Source organism: Melanostigma gelatinosum (assembly GCF_949748355.1).
Source record: "Melanostigma gelatinosum genome assembly, chromosome: 7".
In the NCBI taxonomy this organism is placed as follows: Eukaryota; Metazoa; Chordata; class Actinopteri; order Perciformes; family Zoarcidae; genus Melanostigma; species Melanostigma gelatinosum.
The window spans coordinates 14,969,516-14,989,287 of NC_136640.1; the positions used below are offsets into that span (position 1 = coordinate 14,969,516).

The window sequence follows — 19,772 nt, forward strand, 5'->3', positions numbered from 1 at the left end:
GAGCGCAAAGCAGGCACAGGAAAAGAAGCAGACAGTTGATGTGGAAACGGAGGCGGGAGGAGACACAAAAAAAATGTGAACATGTGTGAAGGTTTTTGACATGGGAAGTCAGTGATCAGGAGACAGGATCTCGTCATAGTGCCATCATGGCTAAATCCAATACACAGTAAATGACATAAAATACTGGAGGTAACAGCTTGTCACACTGTAACAAAGATGTTAATGTGGATTTGTTTGTACATTGCTGTCACATCTGTGCACAATGCATGTTTAAACACACATTTCTGGCCTGCAGGCACACTGGTCTGATCAGTCAGACACACAGTTTTAGCCGTCATGCCTCCAACAACAAGATTAGTCTCACCCTTCCTCCTACACCTCTCATCTCCTCTCCCCATGCTCCCTCCCTCTCTTTTCTGTCACACTCTCATTTTCTCTCTCCCACGCCCTCATTCTTACTTCCCAATTTTCTCACTCCAACTACCCTCCTCGATCCTCCTCACTCCTTCTTCTCCCTTAAGCTCACCCTTCAGTTGCATGTGGCATTACTTACAATGACACTCAGAGATGAACACTTGTCAAAGACAAAGTCCCAAATCATTCATGGCCATTCTTTTTTCTATTCAGCAAGTCAGGATTTAAAACACCGTAGGTGACTCATAAATCACGATGAGTGGAACGCACAGTAAATTACAAAAGTGGGGTTAATATAAATGTAAAAAATGGTAAAGTACTATTAAATTGCCCTTAAATATCAATTTTATTTTAAAAGGACACCAGTGTTTTTACCAGCTGTGACAGCGACGCTGGTGTTGTTTTCACTTTATGAGTCTGTGTGTGTGTATCATCTTGCCAAAATGTGGTCCTGGACACACCTACTGTAGCAGGAACTACCACGGAGAGGTATTTATATATCTCTCTCTCTGTGTTTGTCGACAGATTTTGTCGCCGCGATAACGTGGCAACCATGCAAGAATTACAGGTGTGTAATTGACATCAAAATTAAAGTCCAGTTCGAAGTCAGAGCAAGGTGGGAACTTTAGGCCCCTGAACTGATTTAGCGACACAAAACTTTGCAGGTGTGTAGTTGAGATCAAAATGAATGGTCCCATCGCAAGTTGGTCTCTGGATGGTTGTTAAACCCAAAGTTAAGGAAATATATGCATATCAAGGAAAAATTGGGGGAGCGAAAATAAAGTGGTAAAATAACAGTGAAAGTTACCGTCAATCCCCAAGACTCCACTTTGTTTATTCTCATCCGACGCCTCAAACTTCTCCATGATTTCTGCAACATACTCTGGAGTCACATTGGCCATCTAGAGAAAAAAAGATGAACAAAATAGTTTAGACTCTTTGAGATGTAGTACATAACAAAGATTAAACCCCTTTACGAATGCTAAATGGAGTCAGACTGATTTATCTATCTTTATAACATATTTGTGTTGCTATAAATGGATTACCAGCCATGTCAAGCAAGCAGCACAGTCTGAGAACAGTATTAATGCTGAGATTCATAGGCAGGACGCGGTAAATACAGAAAAAAATGACAACATTGCAGTGTAAGAAAGAATTGATCAGACACACAAGGAAAAACACCGATAGAGAAAATGTGTGAAGAACAAGAGAAGGGCTCCCATGAGACACAATTTTAAGCGCGATAGATTGGCTTAGTGGAGCAGATTCCTCTGGGCAGACAGCTGAGACAGAGGGAGTTAACTTACATGTACGACTAAGGGAGGAAGAAAGGGAACTGATTATTTTCTTTTGAATGGCTGGATCTCAAATTGAAACGGCTTATTGGGGAGAAAGTAGTTTGGACACTTAATCGTAAAAATGTGTTGGGTTTAACTTCACTGTCTGAGTCTTTTATTGCCTCTAACCTGAGACAAGCGTGACCTCTCACCTTCTGCTCGTTGTGCAGGAAGTTGGCCAGCTCGTCCGCTGTCAGGTGATCCTTCCTGTCACTGTACGCCATCATCAGCAGGAACAGGTCCCGTCTCAGAGACATCATCTTGTAGAAGACGGAGAACTCCTCGTATGTCAGCGTGCCCTGCTGATCGTCCGTGTCTGCTTCCTGTGAGGACGAGGAAGTGATATGCCATCGGTGACACATCTCAGTTATTATATTTTGATGGTAAGTGAAACTATACACATTAATGCATTGCGGTGTGATTCCAAGTGAAACAACAAAGGCCGCTTGTGATACAATTTGTTTATGTGAAAAATATTATATATGGATGTGAATTTGAACTTAATCTCACTACATTTTGGAGGCCATAACAGATATCCATATTTGAGAATCTAAATAATATATAAGTAAATGAACTATCTACAACACATGAACAACTATTTTTACCAAGGAAACCTACATTCTAATTTGCTTTAAAAAAATGCATTATACATGATTGCAGTAACAATTAACATACAGTAATAATAATCTCCCTAAGGATACCATTTAAAACCATTGATGTGTCATCTTTGTCACAGAGCATCTTTGCAACAGCTTCCGTGTCTGCCCGATGGCCGGATAGATACGTCACTTGTTATATATTTCAATAAAGGCAAAATGACCTTCGTCCTGACAAGAAATCAGCCACCATGAACACAATGTCAGGCTGAATAGATGAGAGTGAAATAAAAAGGCAATTCAGTCTTATTATTGGGCTATGATATACGCCCAAAAAACAATAATTACTGTAAGTGATAAGCCAATATCAGCCCTGCCTATATATCGGTCAATGCACAGTCAGCTATGCACAGGGGAACAGCTGCGCGAACTGTCTCATCTTTCTTTGTTTTTTCCCGTCTCTTATCATGTTTCTCTATTTCACACTGATACAAACACAAATTCACAGTATACCAGTTTTTATGAGACAAACACATTACTTGTTCAACCAATGCCTCACCTCATATCTCACTACATGCTGCACAACCACAACCACAGCCGGGCTCGCCGCTCATTCTCTCGTGCCGCCTCGCTCTGCCTGCTCGCTGGGCAGCGTCTCATTTTACCTGGATCTCACGCAGGGGGCCCATCGACTCCACACCAAATCTAATAATACCAGCTAATGCTTCCATCACGCTTCCATAATGAGCTCGCTGTGTGCATTAGGGATTCGATCACAGGAAGAATCTACACACAACCAGCAGGATAAATTGCTGTGATGGACTTCATCAGAAATGGATGGATTGAAAACAAAGAGATCCAGGGTATATTAAGCAGCTGCACAAGCTGTTCCCGTTTGCTACGCTGTAATCTGCCAATGCTTCAATATGAAAGAGACAAATTAATGAAATTTCCCATCGAATCTCAACCCAAAGAGTGAATTTTTTACAGAGCAAAATGATAGTTTAGCCAATTATGAAGAGATACAAAACTTTTTTAAATCCGCTGTATCAAGTCTAAACTGCTGGGGGTTGAGAAGGCTTTAAAATACATACTGCAAGGCATTTCAATTAGAAGGTTTAAGATCTTTATGAGCTGAATTACAGATATTTAGTGTTCTGTCTTCTTTCATTAGGCCTGTATAAATTAACATTCGGATTCTGTTAGAGAGCAAGAATGGGGAGTTCTAATCTATTTAGGAATATGCACGAGCACTATATGTCAGCTAAAAACCTTGACGTCTTAAACACAGGGTCACTCGTAAAATGACCAAAACTCAAGTCACATGCAGTAAACCTGGGGATTGGGGGGGGCCACTGGAGTCTCCAGGGCTCCATGAATAATTTGCCCATGGTAGACTAGCTTTCCTTATCATGGTTTCATCTGATTAATCAACATCTGACTTTAACTGCCCTGGTCACTCTCATACAGGACTAACCTCTCCTGTTGTTCCACACCTGCCCAGCTGAATGTCGGCCTGTCACCTGACCAGTCACCTGTCTGCTTCCCATTAGCCTTCAGAGACAGCATACTGTCCTGCTAGCATTTACCGTACCCTTTCCCACAGACTGTCTTTGTGCCCTTGTTGGCTAATCTTTGCAGTCCTGTTTTTGCTCTGCCTGCCGGGCATTCCTTGGTCCCTTGAGTACCGGGTGGTGACTTCCTTGCAGGTATTGATCATATTTTTGATCCGTTTAACCCCTAAACCTCTACCTTGTGAGTCTGCACTTCAGTCATCACTCCTGTGACAGTTTCCTGAGCCCTCAAACACCTGCTTCTGAGGGTGGTCAGTTGTGATGGACAAAAAAGTTTCCTCGTCAAAATTGACCCAATTGACCCAGGTCCAAATTTAAAGATCAAAGGAAATATTCTCATCTCATGATAAACTAGATTGCTGTTGAAAGTCAACCATTTTAAGTTTTAAAAAAGTGTTTCTGCAAACTCTAACCCCATTAGAAAAGCCAGCAGACACTGTTTGGATTTCTGACATTGCTCAATGTGACATCAGTTTTAAAAATTAAATCAGCCCTCTCCACACACGTCTTCATCTATTTCCTCTTAAAGTGTCTCTCCAGCACATGAACATATGAAATATTTCTCGGACATGTATTTGAGTTTCACAAATGCACATGAAAATTTTAAACTGTAATGTGACGTCACTGATCTTAAATATTTATACAGAAGGAATTTAATGTATTCGGTTGAAAGCAAACCTAATTTTTGTTGAATAAGAGGGCTTCACATATGCATGTACATGTTTTGATATTTAATTTCTATTCACTGATATAGTGATGCCCCAAAAATGAATGGAAGAGCAATTTATTGGATTTGAGATAATAAATGAAAAATACAATGGCTTCATATTCTGACCTGAAACATTTGTTTGATCTTCCTGCGTGGCAGATTGACGTTCAGCTTGTGGAGAAGTTGGTAGATCTCATCGATGTTCAGGAAACCGTCTCCGTTCTTATCGGCCTCCTCAAATGTCTGCTTCAGCCACGTCAAGCACACACATTAAGGAAAACGAGGTGTGTACAAGCTGAAGGCCTACATACATAACATCGGTGTGCATGCATCATTTCAAGTTTGTCAACTCCAATTGATATTATTTTCGGGATTGTGCTCGCCCTTACGCCACTGAGTTAGCACAAACACCCCAGACTCTGAACCACTGAAAACTCGAACAAAGAGCACTGGGCTAAAGGATATTGGTCGTGCGTACGCTGTCGTTTCGCCAGCGAGTCCTCATCGCTGATGCCGGCCATCAGGTAGCGGAGGCCAGTTATCCAGGTTCTGGCCTCTTCTGAGTTTGACGTCACCAGATCAAGGGACTCCATGTGGTTTCCGTGGTACACTGTGAAACAGCAGGCCGAGTCAAAGCTGCCGTCTGCATGCCGGTGGAAGATGTCTGATTGAATGCCCTCTGTCACTTTGTAGAGTGAATCAATGGTGACTGAGGAAGAGGGGAGCAAAAGAAAAGAGACGTTTGATTATTGGTAAAAAAAAAAGACTGTAATGATTTCTGTGTTGCGTTAACTTGAATTGCGACTTAAATGATAAGGCTGGTGATGTCCTACGTTTCTATATACAACATGTATTCACAGACCTCCATTGTTATCCAAAGAATATTAAAAACATATTTACTAGCCACACTGTTGCACTACATGGCAAGTTGCTTTATTACCATGAACGTGGCCAGCAGTAGTTTATTTTGACTAAAGCGTACATACACCGTCCACTTGCTGTAAATACTCACGAGAGCACCCAATGTGTATTAATGCAGTATACTCCTGTTTGCATATGTTTTTCTAAAAACTACAATGCACAGGTGCTATAGGAAAAGATTGGGTCTTTTAAAAAAGTTGATATATATATATACCTGTATTTAAAGATTTACTGTTCAGTAGGAACGAATGAGTCGTAAAGTATTGAGAGGCAGACTAAAACATTGTTGGCTTTCCTACAATTTGCTGACAATAGGAAAAAGATAGAATAACACCAGTCTTATCCTTTGCTACTGTGACCAAGTTCTTGACAATTTCCCATTACAGTATATTGACAGAGTAATTGAGCAGGCAGAATAATGACATATTATTAAAATAGAATAGCAGCAAAAACTGCTTATCTTTGTGAAAAACAACAATGACCGAAATTAGTTGAGTTACGTAGGCTTCAGAGTGTATCACAGTCTAATGAGATTGGAGTATAAACTTAGCTATTTTTGATTCTGTGTCTTTGTTAGGAAAAAGCCACAGCCTGCAGTAAACTACGTCCTGTTCTGCACACCAGTCTCTTCAACTTGTTTTCTCCTCACGGTACGTCTCTCAGATGTGTCTCATTCAATTCAATTGATTCATTAATATCCCTCATCAATGCTCTAATGTGTTTTCCTCAGAATAATGCATCTTAATGATTTTGGAAACATCATTATGTTTGAATAATTGATTAAAGAATGAATTATATAATGAGTCAATTCAACTAATTGCCTTCTTATCCACCCCAAAAATACTTCCGTCATAATCCATTCCAAAATCATCCCTTTCCCCATTACACTCTCATTCCGTTACATAATCTCATCTCTGAAATTCTGATATGATTGAAAGTAACAACATGGCAGCCTTATTTTGATCCTGCTCAGATAGATAGCACACATACACACACACACACACACACACACACACCTACACACACACACACACACACACACACACACACACACACACACACACACACACACTGTTATTTGAACACATGTAAGGACAGGTCCACAGATGTATGTTTCGGTAAGTGGAAACATAAAACCAGTTACCGGTAAGTAAAAAAGTGATGGTGATGCTTTGAGGAGGCCATGAAATAACTGATGATAATCCCCTCAGTGCCAGAGCCCTTTGTGACATGATACCTGCCCACTTTTTAGAGGTTCAATCGAATGCAAAGGATTTTATTTGAATTCCTCTCGTAACTGTAAACCGCTCAAATATTCTGTTTCACAAAGGAATACTCACTGTGCAGAAGCTAAAGCTGCTCTAACTTCTGCTTCACTGGGACTCCAAAAATGAATTCCAGTTCACCAATACAAAGTCCAACATGTTAGTTGAATGTAAATAAACACGTCTCGCATGCTTCAAGACACTGCTAGTATCTTAACATAACCATTGAAAATGTGTAATAATGTTGGAGTTCTTGTGAACGGACAACAAAACCGACGTCATTACAGATGAGTTCAGAATATTTTTTGAATACCGCAAAATAAGAAAACACAGGCATGCTGACTGCTCAATTTGTGTTGCCCCTTTAGGCTTTCTAGCAAAGTAGATACTCCAGTGATTTTGAATTGCACTTTCATAAAGTCGAGGGACAAATGTAGAAAACAATGGTCAAAATGAAAGCAGCAAACGCTGAGATATGCTGGGGTTTTTCACAAGTAAAGGTCAATCTGCAAAAATGCAGGAACCTACAGTTCCCATGATTCAACTCCATAACGTATTTCGAAGCATGTCTTTCAACGTGTATGCACGTGTGCCCATGCATACTCACTCTTGGCCTTCTCACTCTTACGTGAGGGCTTCCAGCGAATGCAGGAGCGATGATCATCCAGGTAGAAAAGTCTCACCAGCCCTTTGGATCCTGCCTTCAGCTTCACCATCTGTGTACCCGACTGCATCACACCCATGCATCGCTCCACTGCGGAAGAAAATGCACAAACACAAACACTGGGGTCAGTGGAGCACTATATTAAGACACAAAGGGAACAGGTGTCTGGCTCGTCTTTTTCTTAGACGGAAGTAAGGCAAAGTGTCACAGTGTTGCACAATTAGCGTAGCAGCCAGCGGCTGATATGGGTCAGAGTCAAAACTGCAACAGAGATGCTACTGTGTGGACACACAGGGCTGCCTTTCTGTTCCCCACTGACCTGCTACTGAAAGCAACAGAGAGAAGGAAGAAAGAGAGAGCTCTCATAGAGAGAGAGAGAGACAGAGCCGCTGTGTGTCTCTCTGTTCTAAGTTTCACAGAGAGCCTGAAGGCTGTTCAAGAAGAAATATATCGACACATCATGCTGAGGCAGGTGGGAGCTGGGGCTGCATAAAACATAGTGAAATTGTTTTAATCTTGCAACGCCGATTCAAGATATCGGTTTACCCAAACAAAAACAAAAGAAACATCATACTTTGCTACTTGCCTCTGCAGATCATTTGGGTTTTATGTGATTGGATTTTCAACAGAGGTCATTGGGATTTAGTTTGCATCGAAAAAAGAAATTCTAAAATTCTAAAGAAAAATATCGATCTTTCCAGAATCATTGTCCCAGTTACGCTGGGTTATCCTCAAACCACCGTTTGCATTGGAACTATTTCTTTGGAAGAAACTAGTCCCAATTAAATCTGTCCAGTAGAGGTTTGTTTTGTAATTTGAGTAAATTCCCCCTCGAATTGAATGTTGGGTAGCACGTTGCATCCTGACTGTTTTAAATACTGTGGTAATTATACAAGTCTCTGCCCCATCAGCTTCAACACCATCACATCCACGTGCTGATTGCAAACCGGTGCTTAACATTTTCCCATTGTGTGCAAGCTGATGGCTGACGGCTCACTTCCTGTCCCTGCAATGCATTGTTGTGCAACAGCAGGTCAATTTAATACACTCTGAAAAGTAAATGGAATTTCTAGCAGTCATCTCCAGGCGATGGTTCAATTAAGGACACTTGAATTGAGAAGGAGAAAGAAAATAATGATGGAGTGTTGTGAAGTGTTGTGAAGAGGAGAACACAGCGACTGAAATGATGGTGAGAAGTAACTTTGTGTTTGTTTGTTTGCTTGCTTGACTCCAGTATGAAGAAAGAATAAAAGACAAAACTTCAAACTTTGTACTTTCTGTGACAGCTTGTGGCAGAGATACAGACAGGGATGACAACAGAGAGATGGTGGGATCCTCATTAGTAGGGTATGTGCATGCAAGCCTGTGTGTGTGTGTGTGTGTGTCTGTGTGTGTGTGTGTGTGTGTGTGTGTGTATGCATGTGTTTGGCTATGAAAGTGTGCACGTACTGTAGCACGTGTTTCAGTGTATGCATGCAATATGTCTTCATGTCCACGATATGTTTACATGCATCAGTACACACATCTAGCCCATAATTTGTCTTTACAGTAAATAAAGAGGTTGACTGACATTGTTACCAGATGCAGATGATGTAAGATAGTGAGTACAAAGTGAGGAGCAAATTCATGACGAGTAGGGATGAAATCACGTTGCAGCTTGCACGTGGCCACAGACACAAAGCTTTTATTTTACAAGACTTTGTCTTCGCTCTCTTAAACATCAGTTTAGCTTGATTTTCACTCCTGTCTGTAGTGAAAGAACATAAACACATGTAGTCGAGGCGAAAACTGCCTGATACTGTAAACAATATTAGTTACACGACTCACTTCAGTTAAATCTGATGAGCCACTGTTATCTATCAAAATTGTTTCCAGTCACAACAGAGAAAATACATTGATGCGAAGTAAGATCCAATATATACTCGCTAATGTGCAACATATGAATATGATAGACATTTTGAAATCTCATTGTGTAAATATTTTATCAAAGCACCAATTCTCAACCCTACAATGTCGTCGCAATATTGACACTGAGGTACTTGTTCAAAAACATCAGGATATTTGATGTTTTTTCCATATCGCCCAGCAGTTCTAACAGTAAAAAAGTGCCTCAATAGAGCTGTCGGCTTTACAGCCCCCACATTGGAGCTGCTGAGAGTTCAAGGGCTTTCTTCAGCACTTCCGTTGGTCAAATGCTTGTCAAGGACAGGCTCTCCTTGTACAACGCGGTACGTACGAGACACACGCACACCCTTAAATTCCTTGCTGGTGCTGAATAATAATAATTGGTACTGAGAGATGAAGAAATGCCTGCTTGGTTGTTCCTAATTATTTTTATCCTACATAGAAATGACAGACAGAGGTGGTCTTCCATCGGTAAAGACATTTAAACATTAAATGCGAACACAAAATAAACCATTTAGATAGATTTCAGATCTGTTACATAACACCGGGCCCCACCACTGCTTGCAACTTATAAGGTTGAAGATAGTCGTCCCCTGCCATCAGTGTATGAATGGGTGAATGACATGTAGTGCTAAAGCGCTTTGAGTGGTTGGAAGACTAGGAAAGCACTGTACAAGTACAAGTCTATTTCCCATAACTGCCAAAACCGGAGATGAGAACTACAAGGTATTACCCGCTTCTTTGAGCACCAGCAATTGCAAATGCAGACACACACACACACAAACATTAACTGGTAGCATAATGTATACCATAACTCCAATCTGAATCCTAAACCCAATATTGTAGCATTTAGCTCTGCTCAGGGTTCCCGTGGCACATTTCCAATGTTTTGGATCAATTAAGATAATAACCTCTGCAGCAAACACCACATGTATTAGTTTCGCTGCGTAAATCAAGACACTTTTTTTTATCATATTGGAACCACACATCAAGGATATATATAAAAACAATTGCATTTCCTGTTAAGATGTTAGCTATCCTACGACTAAATGTAAAGAATGCCTATAATCCCAGGTGTTATTTTCTGCATGAAATCGAAACCATGTTAGCAAACAGGCATGGAAAGTGTGACAAGGGAGCCCAATGCCTCAATGTCTTCAGGGTTTAAAACGACAAACGATAAAAGACTATTCGCCCCTTGGAAATATGAGTAATTACAAAATGTTCTAAAGTTTAAAGGATTTCTAATCCTGCGGAAAGTACTCACATAAAACACACACGATTAGACAAAAACATTAAAATGCAAAATTATTGATTATCTTCAAAGTACTGTAAAATCTCCAGATCCAATACACATATTTAAGAATACTCAACAGAATACACGCTGAGCAAAGTACTTGTTAGCAGCTTTCTGTCCTGAGGATCGGCTTAGCAGTGACACCATTTTTTTCTTGATACTAGATGACTTCTTTGAGTTTCCAGGGACAATATTAAACACACACAAGCATAAGCACATGGCCCTGAGCCCTGTGTGTTATCTCACAAGGTGCATGGCAAATGCATCATAATCGTCACGCAATATGTTGATAACACAGTGGAGGATGTGGGAAGAGAAACAACCAGCCACGTAAACAAGAGATTAGGTTTAAGCCAAGAAATTTGATCGAGAAATAACACCACTATGGGCAAATAAAATTAACTCAAAACTTTTTTTTCTGAACCACTTGAGCAAATGTATTGCTTTGTATAATGGTTTGAAGCCACATTCATTCATTTTTTTACACATCAAGCAGACACATTCATTATGTCCAACACTCACTCTTGTTTTAACTCTGTCTGTGGTCTCCACCAACTCATCAGGGAAATATGTGGCTCAATAGCTGCAAACTTCTGCATTATGTTCACTAGCTTGTAACTGTCTCTGCTGAGTTGGGTGATATTTCTCCGTGTGCTCGACCCCGTTCACCTTATGCATTGGCATTTGATCCATTTCTCTAAGTAAAAGTCAATTTTATTCATATATTACAGTTAGGGCTGGGCGATATGGCCTAAAAAAAAAATCTCCGATTTTTTTACAAAAAATCCGATTCACGATTTAAATCGATTTTTTTCCCCCAAAATTTTTTGCAGATGACAGAAGCTGTTGAAAACAATTTTTTTTTTATTTTGTGATGATTTTCCCAAGTAGGTTGATAAAAATAAAGTGCAAACAAAACCTGAACATTGTAGAAAGGTGCCTGTAGTATACAAAAAGTATTTGGTCACTCTTTTGTTTGCCTGAATCATTTAAATATAAAATTAAATTAAACATAACATTAAATGGCATTAAATAGTAGCCTTCCATTGTAAACAACTGTGCAAATGTAACTTTTTACAGTAAGCTTTTCTAACTGAATACACTGATACAAACACAGCATGAAATAAAATGTATATGACCCTTTAACATTCACATTTTCAAAAGTGCAACATCTGATCTAACATCAACATAACATATTTTGCACAGTAAATAAGTGCATGTAAACAAAATCAAGTGCATTCACAACATAACCAACAGTATTAAACAGTAGTGCATGTTTTTTCTAAATATTTTTTGCCAGGAAGACAAGCCTGTCTACTACCTCTGGCTTCAGGCATGCACGGTGGCATGTAACAATGCCCCCCCACACACTGAAAAGCCTCTCAGAGGGGGCACTTGTAGCTGGCACAGAGAGGTATTTCTTTGCTAAAGTACTTAGCCTTGGAAAGTTAAGTTGGTGACGCTTCCACCAGTCAAGTGGATCGGTGTCTGGGTCAACCTGCTGGACCACAGGTCAGTTGTTGCGGAGTAGAATGACATCCCCTCCAGCTCCGCAGAGATCCTTTGGCGTGTACTATTGTACAGCCGAGGCAAGGCAACGTCAGAAAAATGTTTACGGCTTGGTAGCACGTACCTGGGGTCCAAAGCTTTGAGACGGTGAATAAACCCCGGCTTTTCCACGGTGTATATGGGCACCATATCTTTTGCGATATACATCGCGACTGCATCCGTGATGGCTTTCCACCGTGTGGAAAGCAGTGAAGCTGCTGGCCGCCATTGTTTTAGTTTGTAAACAATGCGCGCGCACTCTACTACGGGAAAAAGGGGTGGGGGCGATTTTCTCGATTTTCAATAAAACACATCGCCTTAAAGCACACATTCGAATTAATCGATTAAATCGATTTATCGCCCAGCCCTAATTACAGTATATATTCTATGTTGAGATTAAAGATAACTTTTGCTTTTAATCATAGAAATGATTTGATCATTTATCACATTGTAGGAATCAATGTGAACTCCTCTCTGCTCATAATGTTTTGGCAAGTATCGTGTAGCATTGTGACAACTCTTCAGAGCTGCAGAAAATAACGGGACACTGAAGACTCGGGGAAAGAGAATTAAAGATAGGTCGTTTTGAATTATTGATCTCACATAGCACCTTCTGAAATTCACAGCTTCATTAACGATGGAATTCAATGGAGGTCACTGTTAAATATGGGTTTACTGTAGTATTGATCACGTCCACAGTCTCTGCTCCAGTGAACAGGCATGTTCTTCTGGGATCTTTGATCTCACACCGTTTCAAGCTCAAAAAAAAAGAATTCCATGACTAAAACAAGCCTACAACACTTTTCCAGTGCTTACATATGTCACGACATAAATCAGGCCCAAAGTGAATACCTGCTGTTCGCCATCACTGGAGTACATGCACATTCTCTCACAATTCCCACGGAGTAAAAATATGTAAGAGTGTTTCTGCCAACAGGCAGTCAGATATACTATTTCACAAGAAAAGCTAAAAGGGAATACAGAAGTCTGCTTTATTTGCATCAAGCTCAACAGCCAACATGAACAGCTCTCCAAACGTGCACAAGGATCAATTCATCGTATGTTAGTCTGTATCGAAGGATACTCCTTATTGTTGGTTCTTTTTTCTTCTCCAGTGGTGTCCTATCTGTCTTTACTCCTTGACATTTCTGCAGGCACTCTACAGCCACTTTACTCTCCATCAGCTATGATAACGACCACGAAGAGTCAAACCTCAGACCTACTGAGGCCGACGATGGCTAAGCAAGAGACCCAAGGAGAAGCGATTAATATCCGGCCTGGAGAGGGGAGCTGCCTCGTAATCAAAGATGAGAACTGATGTAAGTGGCTCTCAAAAGAGCAACGACGGCTGAATCAAAGGATCAGTGAGTGCCCTTCACATCTTCACTCCCATCTCTTGTCCCATTTTCCCTCAAGCATCAACGCTCAAACTATCTGAGCGTGAGGATTGAAATGTACAGTTTAGTTTGAACTTGCAATTCCGCTCTCTTTTTTGGACATCTGAAAAAAAATGAATTGAATGTCTTCTTAACCCCACCTGGCATTTATATGCAGGTTATCCTTCGTCGTGCGTTGCTGTCGGTGGCTACAGTAGCTCTGCTTTGCCGGTTCTCTCCTTGCAGCCTCACAGAAAAGACGAACTCAACCAAAGTATTAAAAGAATAGGATTTTCAGCAAGGTAAGAGAATCAAAAAAATATATGTAAAACATCTTTTTTTTCTCTGTCCCACCTCCACCTTTTGGTTCCCATTTCTTTTGAGTGATAGAGTACGTGCGTGTGCATTCACTGTGTGTTTGTCTTGATGTGCACGTGCCGAAACTCATCATCTCTGTCGGTGCAGAGCAGAGAGAGCACATCAAAGCTTTGTCTTGCCACAGTGCCCCAGGCAATTCAAATATATTTTAATGGGGTAGGTGATAGAGACGACTCTGTGATAACCTGATGAACAAAGCCGTCCTCACTCAGGTCCATACAACGACGCTGAGGCCGGGACAGCAAACAACAGCATCCACAGCAGTTTCCACTCATTTTCAATCCAAACTGTCATTTTTTTTTTGTATCTCAACATGATGAGAGATTCCTCTCAGCAATCTCTGTAGCCTTCTTACTATGAGTTCATTATCAGTCAGGAGTAATATTTCAATCCTTAAACAGCTCTGTGTGAGATCTCTCTTAAGATTTGGTCAGAGGGTGATGACTCGAATGGACCACCAAAGATTTATCATAAATTATTCACAACTACATACATTCATATTCAGCAGCATCTGCCTGATCCCCCATGCACTATTCATGTGTCATGAGGCGCCACCACCCGAACTATCCAAGCCTGTCCGACTGTTGACGAAACACAAACACGGCAACCAAACCAAAATGAAACTGTCTGAATGGAGGCACGGCATGCTCTGTTAGCTCTCATTACCTGCAGGTTTGTTTTGTGTGCTGAAGTTTAATCAAGATGTGATTCAGTTTTGGTTGACGAACTGTCCACAGGACAAAAATGTTTTACATTTACACATGATTATTGCGCTGGTGGTAAAACGCACAGAAATATTCTCCTGCATGAGCAACATCTCATAAAGACAAGCTTCACAGGTTCAAAGTTACGGAGGCCGAAAGTGAGCAGTTTTATCATCCGGGGGATATTCTGATACATAAACATGAGCTCTTCTCCTGTGCTATAAATAGCACCAACAAGCAGTGTGTTCATTATGCAGTATGTTTGTCCACACACACATTTAGTCCGTAGACGACAGCCTGCAAAATAATAAAAACACAAGATCTATCAATTTAAGTGCTGAGCGGTGGAAAATGTTTGTTATTTTCAATGGGTTTCCTTCTGTAAGGCACACTGAGTTATAGCGTTTAGACTCACAAGCAAACACAAACACACAGAGACTTACCAGTTTGTGTAAGCCTGTATTTCTGTGGTACAGCCACGGTGCCACTAATATGGTAGACGTTACGCGCCAGGAGAGTCGCGACTCTTAGCGCAGACGATTTTTCAGCAGGACCATGAATAAAAGTGGATCGAACTTTATTTGCAGGTAATGCAGTGGGATCAAAACAAATTTCCTCCATTTTCGGCAGTAAATAAGGAGCCAGGAGGAGTCCTCCTTTGCTCAGTCCCAGTGTGCAATCCACTCCACCTGTAGCTAAAACCTCTTTAAAAATAAAAAGATTTTGGTTATCCTCACATCGGACTTGACTCCAGAGTGGCTTCAGACAGAAAACCTTCACGCTCCAGACAACAAGCAATCACAGCAACACTCCTGCTGTTCATCGTCCTCTGTACCGTCCTGTGATCTGTGGCGGCACCGTCAACTGACAGTCTTCTCTGTGCAAACACACACACACACACACACACGTTTCCACCTTTCTCCTGGTCATCTGTTCTCCACTCCCCCTTCCTGCACTTCCCAGCTACCTCCCCTCTCTCTGATGTTTGCAGTCTCTCGGAAGATGTGCTGCTGTTTCAGTCTGCTGCCGACATGCTACCCTGCACGGACAAATATTCAGCAGCTCCAACATTGTTGTGTCGTTTACGGCGCGATTATGAAGAGTGGAGTGCAGCAGATGTGTGTCTCTGCATATCAGCTCGGTTCACTGAGGTCAACCGGTGGAACATGGGGATAAGAACGATGACATAACATTCATGATAATGCCTTACTAAAAGTAAGATTTAATGGGTTGACCTGTGGGATGTGTGTGTGCTGTCCATCTGTCCATCGTGAACTAAATGCTCTTCTATTTCACACAGGCTTTGCCCTCCTGAGGGGGAAGTCCTCTTTGCTCACTTTTCCCTATGTGGAGCTTACTGATATGTCCAGGTACTGGATCACCAAACCAGGGAGAGCCTGGTCATTTGACTTTGACAGAAAACTCATGGAGCTTTATCTTCTGGGAAAAGGGCTCAATGGCTAGCTATATCCAGACGCAAATACAAATGGGCATGATAAAGAAAATGAGCAATTCTGGCAACCAGGCACAGCCTGGCGCATCATGGAAGAAGTGAATATATTGCCAGTGGGAAAGTCGTGTGGGGCTATATTTATTTTTTTGTATTGTTTTTTTCAGATTAGTTTAGCAGGCTGCTCGATTTCTGATATCAGTGCAGGAGTGTAAATCAAAGATGGTAAACCCGAAAATACACCTAAAGCAGTCTAATACATGTTGTTTCTCCCAACTCGTCAAATACAGTAGCTTGGTCATTGGCCCTGCGCTTGAAACTATGACGCTCTAGCTTCAGTTTTGGATGTTTCAGGGACGGCATGTCATTTTCCGGTTGTTTCATCACATCTTCTTCTTAAATACAGTTCTGAATTTGGGGTTACGTCATCAGATCTTGGCCCTGTTTTGCTGATCCTCTCGGGACATTCAACAGCTTGTGAAATGAAAGTAGTCAGGCGCGCACAGCTTCAGCTTGATGACTTGGGGATAAATGTGAGGGGAAATCAGGCTGCAGGATGGATGGACAAAAGCTGGTAGCACATTTGTGACAGTACTGAGCTCGAGCATTGGGCAAAATCAGAACTCCATCACCTGCTCCACCAGTGATGTGACTACTGGGTGGTCTTATTTCTGTTTGTATCTGTTCAGCGGGGCAAACACAGATAGACAGACACTCATACCAGTGGGACAGCTGGAGTCTCATGTGTGTCGTTGGAAGGAAACAAAGAGGAAACCTGCATGAAGGCAGAGATAACATGCAGACCGAAGGGAGTAGAGATAAACACTAAGCCACAATGTCATTCACTGGCTGATTTTTTTTTTAGTCAATGAAAACAAACAGGGAGAGCACACGTCCAAAAAATGGAAACAGGCAAAGAATGCAACCACTGTGATTCTGATACGTGATAAATTCTGATTGGTGCATCGAAAAGCCTGAAATTTCACTGTCAAAATGTCATTATTTGGTTTTGAACTAAAGAATAACACCAGCCTTAGCTGTACTTTCTGTGCAGTGCAAATGAATGGTAACATATTAAACAAACACGGTGAACATGGTCAACATTGTACCTGCTAAACAGCAACATGGTAGCACATTATCATTGCTGATGTCAGCTCAATTTGGTTTTCAGGTTGTTGTTGTTTTTACCATATTTTCATGTAATTCCTGACTACCTACTAATACACTGTATAAATCATGAATAACATGAAGTTCTTCGGGACTCTGATAAACAGCTGCTATGACTAGCAGTAATAACAGTTAATCCATGATGATGATGCATGAAAATGGCAGCTTATCACGGGAAATGTTTCCTCACTACTTCAACACTTCACATTCTACAGCAGCATAATGCTGGTGATTCTTAAATATTCACACCCATAGGGGGACAAATTCAAATGTAAATACCTTTTTAAGCCAACTAATTACACAATACCTGCATGAAAGCAGTTAAAACTATGTGTGGTGTGCCCTCTTATTAGCAACATAAAAGGTTAGGATACAAAGGGAAATGATGAGCGAAAAAGCGGGAAAACACACACTATTATCTCACAGTCGCTCACGTCGTCTAATTAAGAGCACCCAAGGCAGCGCCCAAGGCAGCGCTCAAACCAGCCAATGCTACAAATGGGTTTCCAGGTCCCCCCGGGGTGCAGAGGGTTGCGCGACACCGGAATGAAAATAAACACATGACAACTGCAGCATGATAATGCATTCACGAAAGATGCTACCCGGGGCTCCCTGAGTGGCAGAGTTCAGCACTGACATCAAAGGAGGGAACTGAAGCGGAGTGTGTTTTGTGTGTGACAGAGCATGAGTATGTGTGTGTGTGTGGGGGGGGGGGAGGTTATGTATTGATGTTCACACAATGTCCAAGCTTCTTTTTTTCCCCCTATCTAAACCAGCCAGGATGACTGTGAGTAGTTTGAGACACAGAATATTTGGCAGCAGAGCTAGACGGACATGCAAACTGATACACATGTTGGAGGGAAGCTGTGCTGTAGCTGCTTTTCTGCTGCTTTTTTTTTCGGGATACAGGAGAAGCCTGAAAGTGAACCAAGCTTCTGGGTGTCATATTGATTGCTGATGGAATGGATGCACATGAAATAAAAGCCAGTGGTTCTGTATGATTTGCTTTTCATTTCTCACATATACACCGGAGACACGCAGCCTTATGAAGACGACAGCCTCCCAGTAGGTTTTAGAAGTTGACGTTTCACATTCACGGCCATACTTGATGCAAAAACAAATGTGAGGTGCCAGTGGCTAAGTCAAGATGCAGCTAGATAGTAACTTGTTGTCCGTGAAATTAAATGCAAAATATGATGCTTCAGCATCAAAGTGTAAAACACAAAGATGTGTGTTAGTGGCTCCCTGGATATCAGAGATGTGAAGCTAGTTGATGAACAAATGTGACAAATATTTTTAATAAATTGGATTCAACTGGCGAAAAGGAGAAAGGGGGGTAGAGGTAGGGCTGGGTATTTTCTAAAATGATTCAACAAAACCTGAGTTTCAGCACCATTTTCATAATATTACTTATTTTGATATCTTACGTTGAGCAATTTGTTTTCAGAAAAAAATCGAAAATTGGCAAATTTGTTCAACTAATTGGAACTACCAGATCGGATATTCAACATAAGCTTTTGGCACTTGACAGTTTATTACTCTGTGCTACAGATGCATTTCAGTCGCTAAAAGAATTAAGGTTTGATACCTTTCCATAAGTAGAGGAGAGGAGAAGTATTCATTGAAATGTTCTGGTGCTACCTCACTTACTTTGAGAAATGTGCCTAAATCTGACATGAGCAAATCACAAATCTATTGACATTCAGTCTCTGCCTTTTGGTACATTACGGCTTTCAATACCCATACTCAACACATTTCCGTCAGTACCAATAAAGTATTTAGGAGAGGAAAGGAAAGGAGATTGAAAATAACAAAAAAAAGAGGAGAATAGCTGAAGGGATGAGAGTGTGTTCCTCCCCTGGTGTCTGTTAGCTGTTTATCTGCCCTGGAGCGACAGAAAGGAAGAGGCAGAGACAAAAGGGGGTGCATGCTGAGATTCATCATCATCATCAGTACAGGAGAGACACATGAGGAAAAACACATTTTACATGGAAAAGCAATTTCCTCCATGTGGAGGAGATTAGCAGCCATGCATGTGCCTCCAAACATTCCTCCCTCCATCATTTTCTCTCCTTTTCTCTCTCAGCAAGGGCTCGTCTTCTAAGCACAAGTGTTGCCAAAATGAATTAAAAGGCAGCCCTCTTGGCCATTGAAGAAAGCTGGAACCTCCCTCTCACACCCCAACGCTCACATAGATAAAGAAAGGCAGGCGCTGTAGGGGGTGAAGACTGACAGCTTGACACATCCTGCTTTTTAAGTGCCAGGCATGCGTCATATTTTTTGACAGCGTACAGGGGAGAGCAAAGGGGTCACGCTAATAGCCAGGGGACAGTTTGGACTTACATTTTGTCATCAAAGCTCGCCCAAAGCTCTGTCAAAGTGTGTGGTACTCAACATGCTCTGTCTGGGTTTCAAGGGGTTCCTTCTGCTAATGCTGATGACAAAAACAATCCACTGCTGTTACTGA

General features: G+C 41.3%; 1 protein-coding gene across 1 annotated transcript in view; it reads right to left on the reverse strand.

The window, feature by feature from the left end:
- plch1 (phospholipase C, eta 1) overlaps positions 1-19,772 on the reverse strand; it is a gene marked incomplete at its 5' end in the record, with an annotated part of 41,627 nt that overhangs the window by 21,212 nt on the left and 643 nt on the right. The window contains 5 exons of the mRNA XM_079272454.1: positions 1,223-1,316; positions 1,904-2,074; positions 4,757-4,886; positions 5,081-5,339; positions 7,424-7,570. Coding sequence (XP_079128580.1) covers positions 1,223-1,316; positions 1,904-2,074; positions 4,757-4,886; positions 5,081-5,339; positions 7,424-7,570 — 801 coding nt within the window. The remainder of the gene's footprint in view (positions 1-1,222; positions 1,317-1,903; positions 2,075-4,756; positions 4,887-5,080; positions 5,340-7,423; positions 7,571-19,772) is intronic.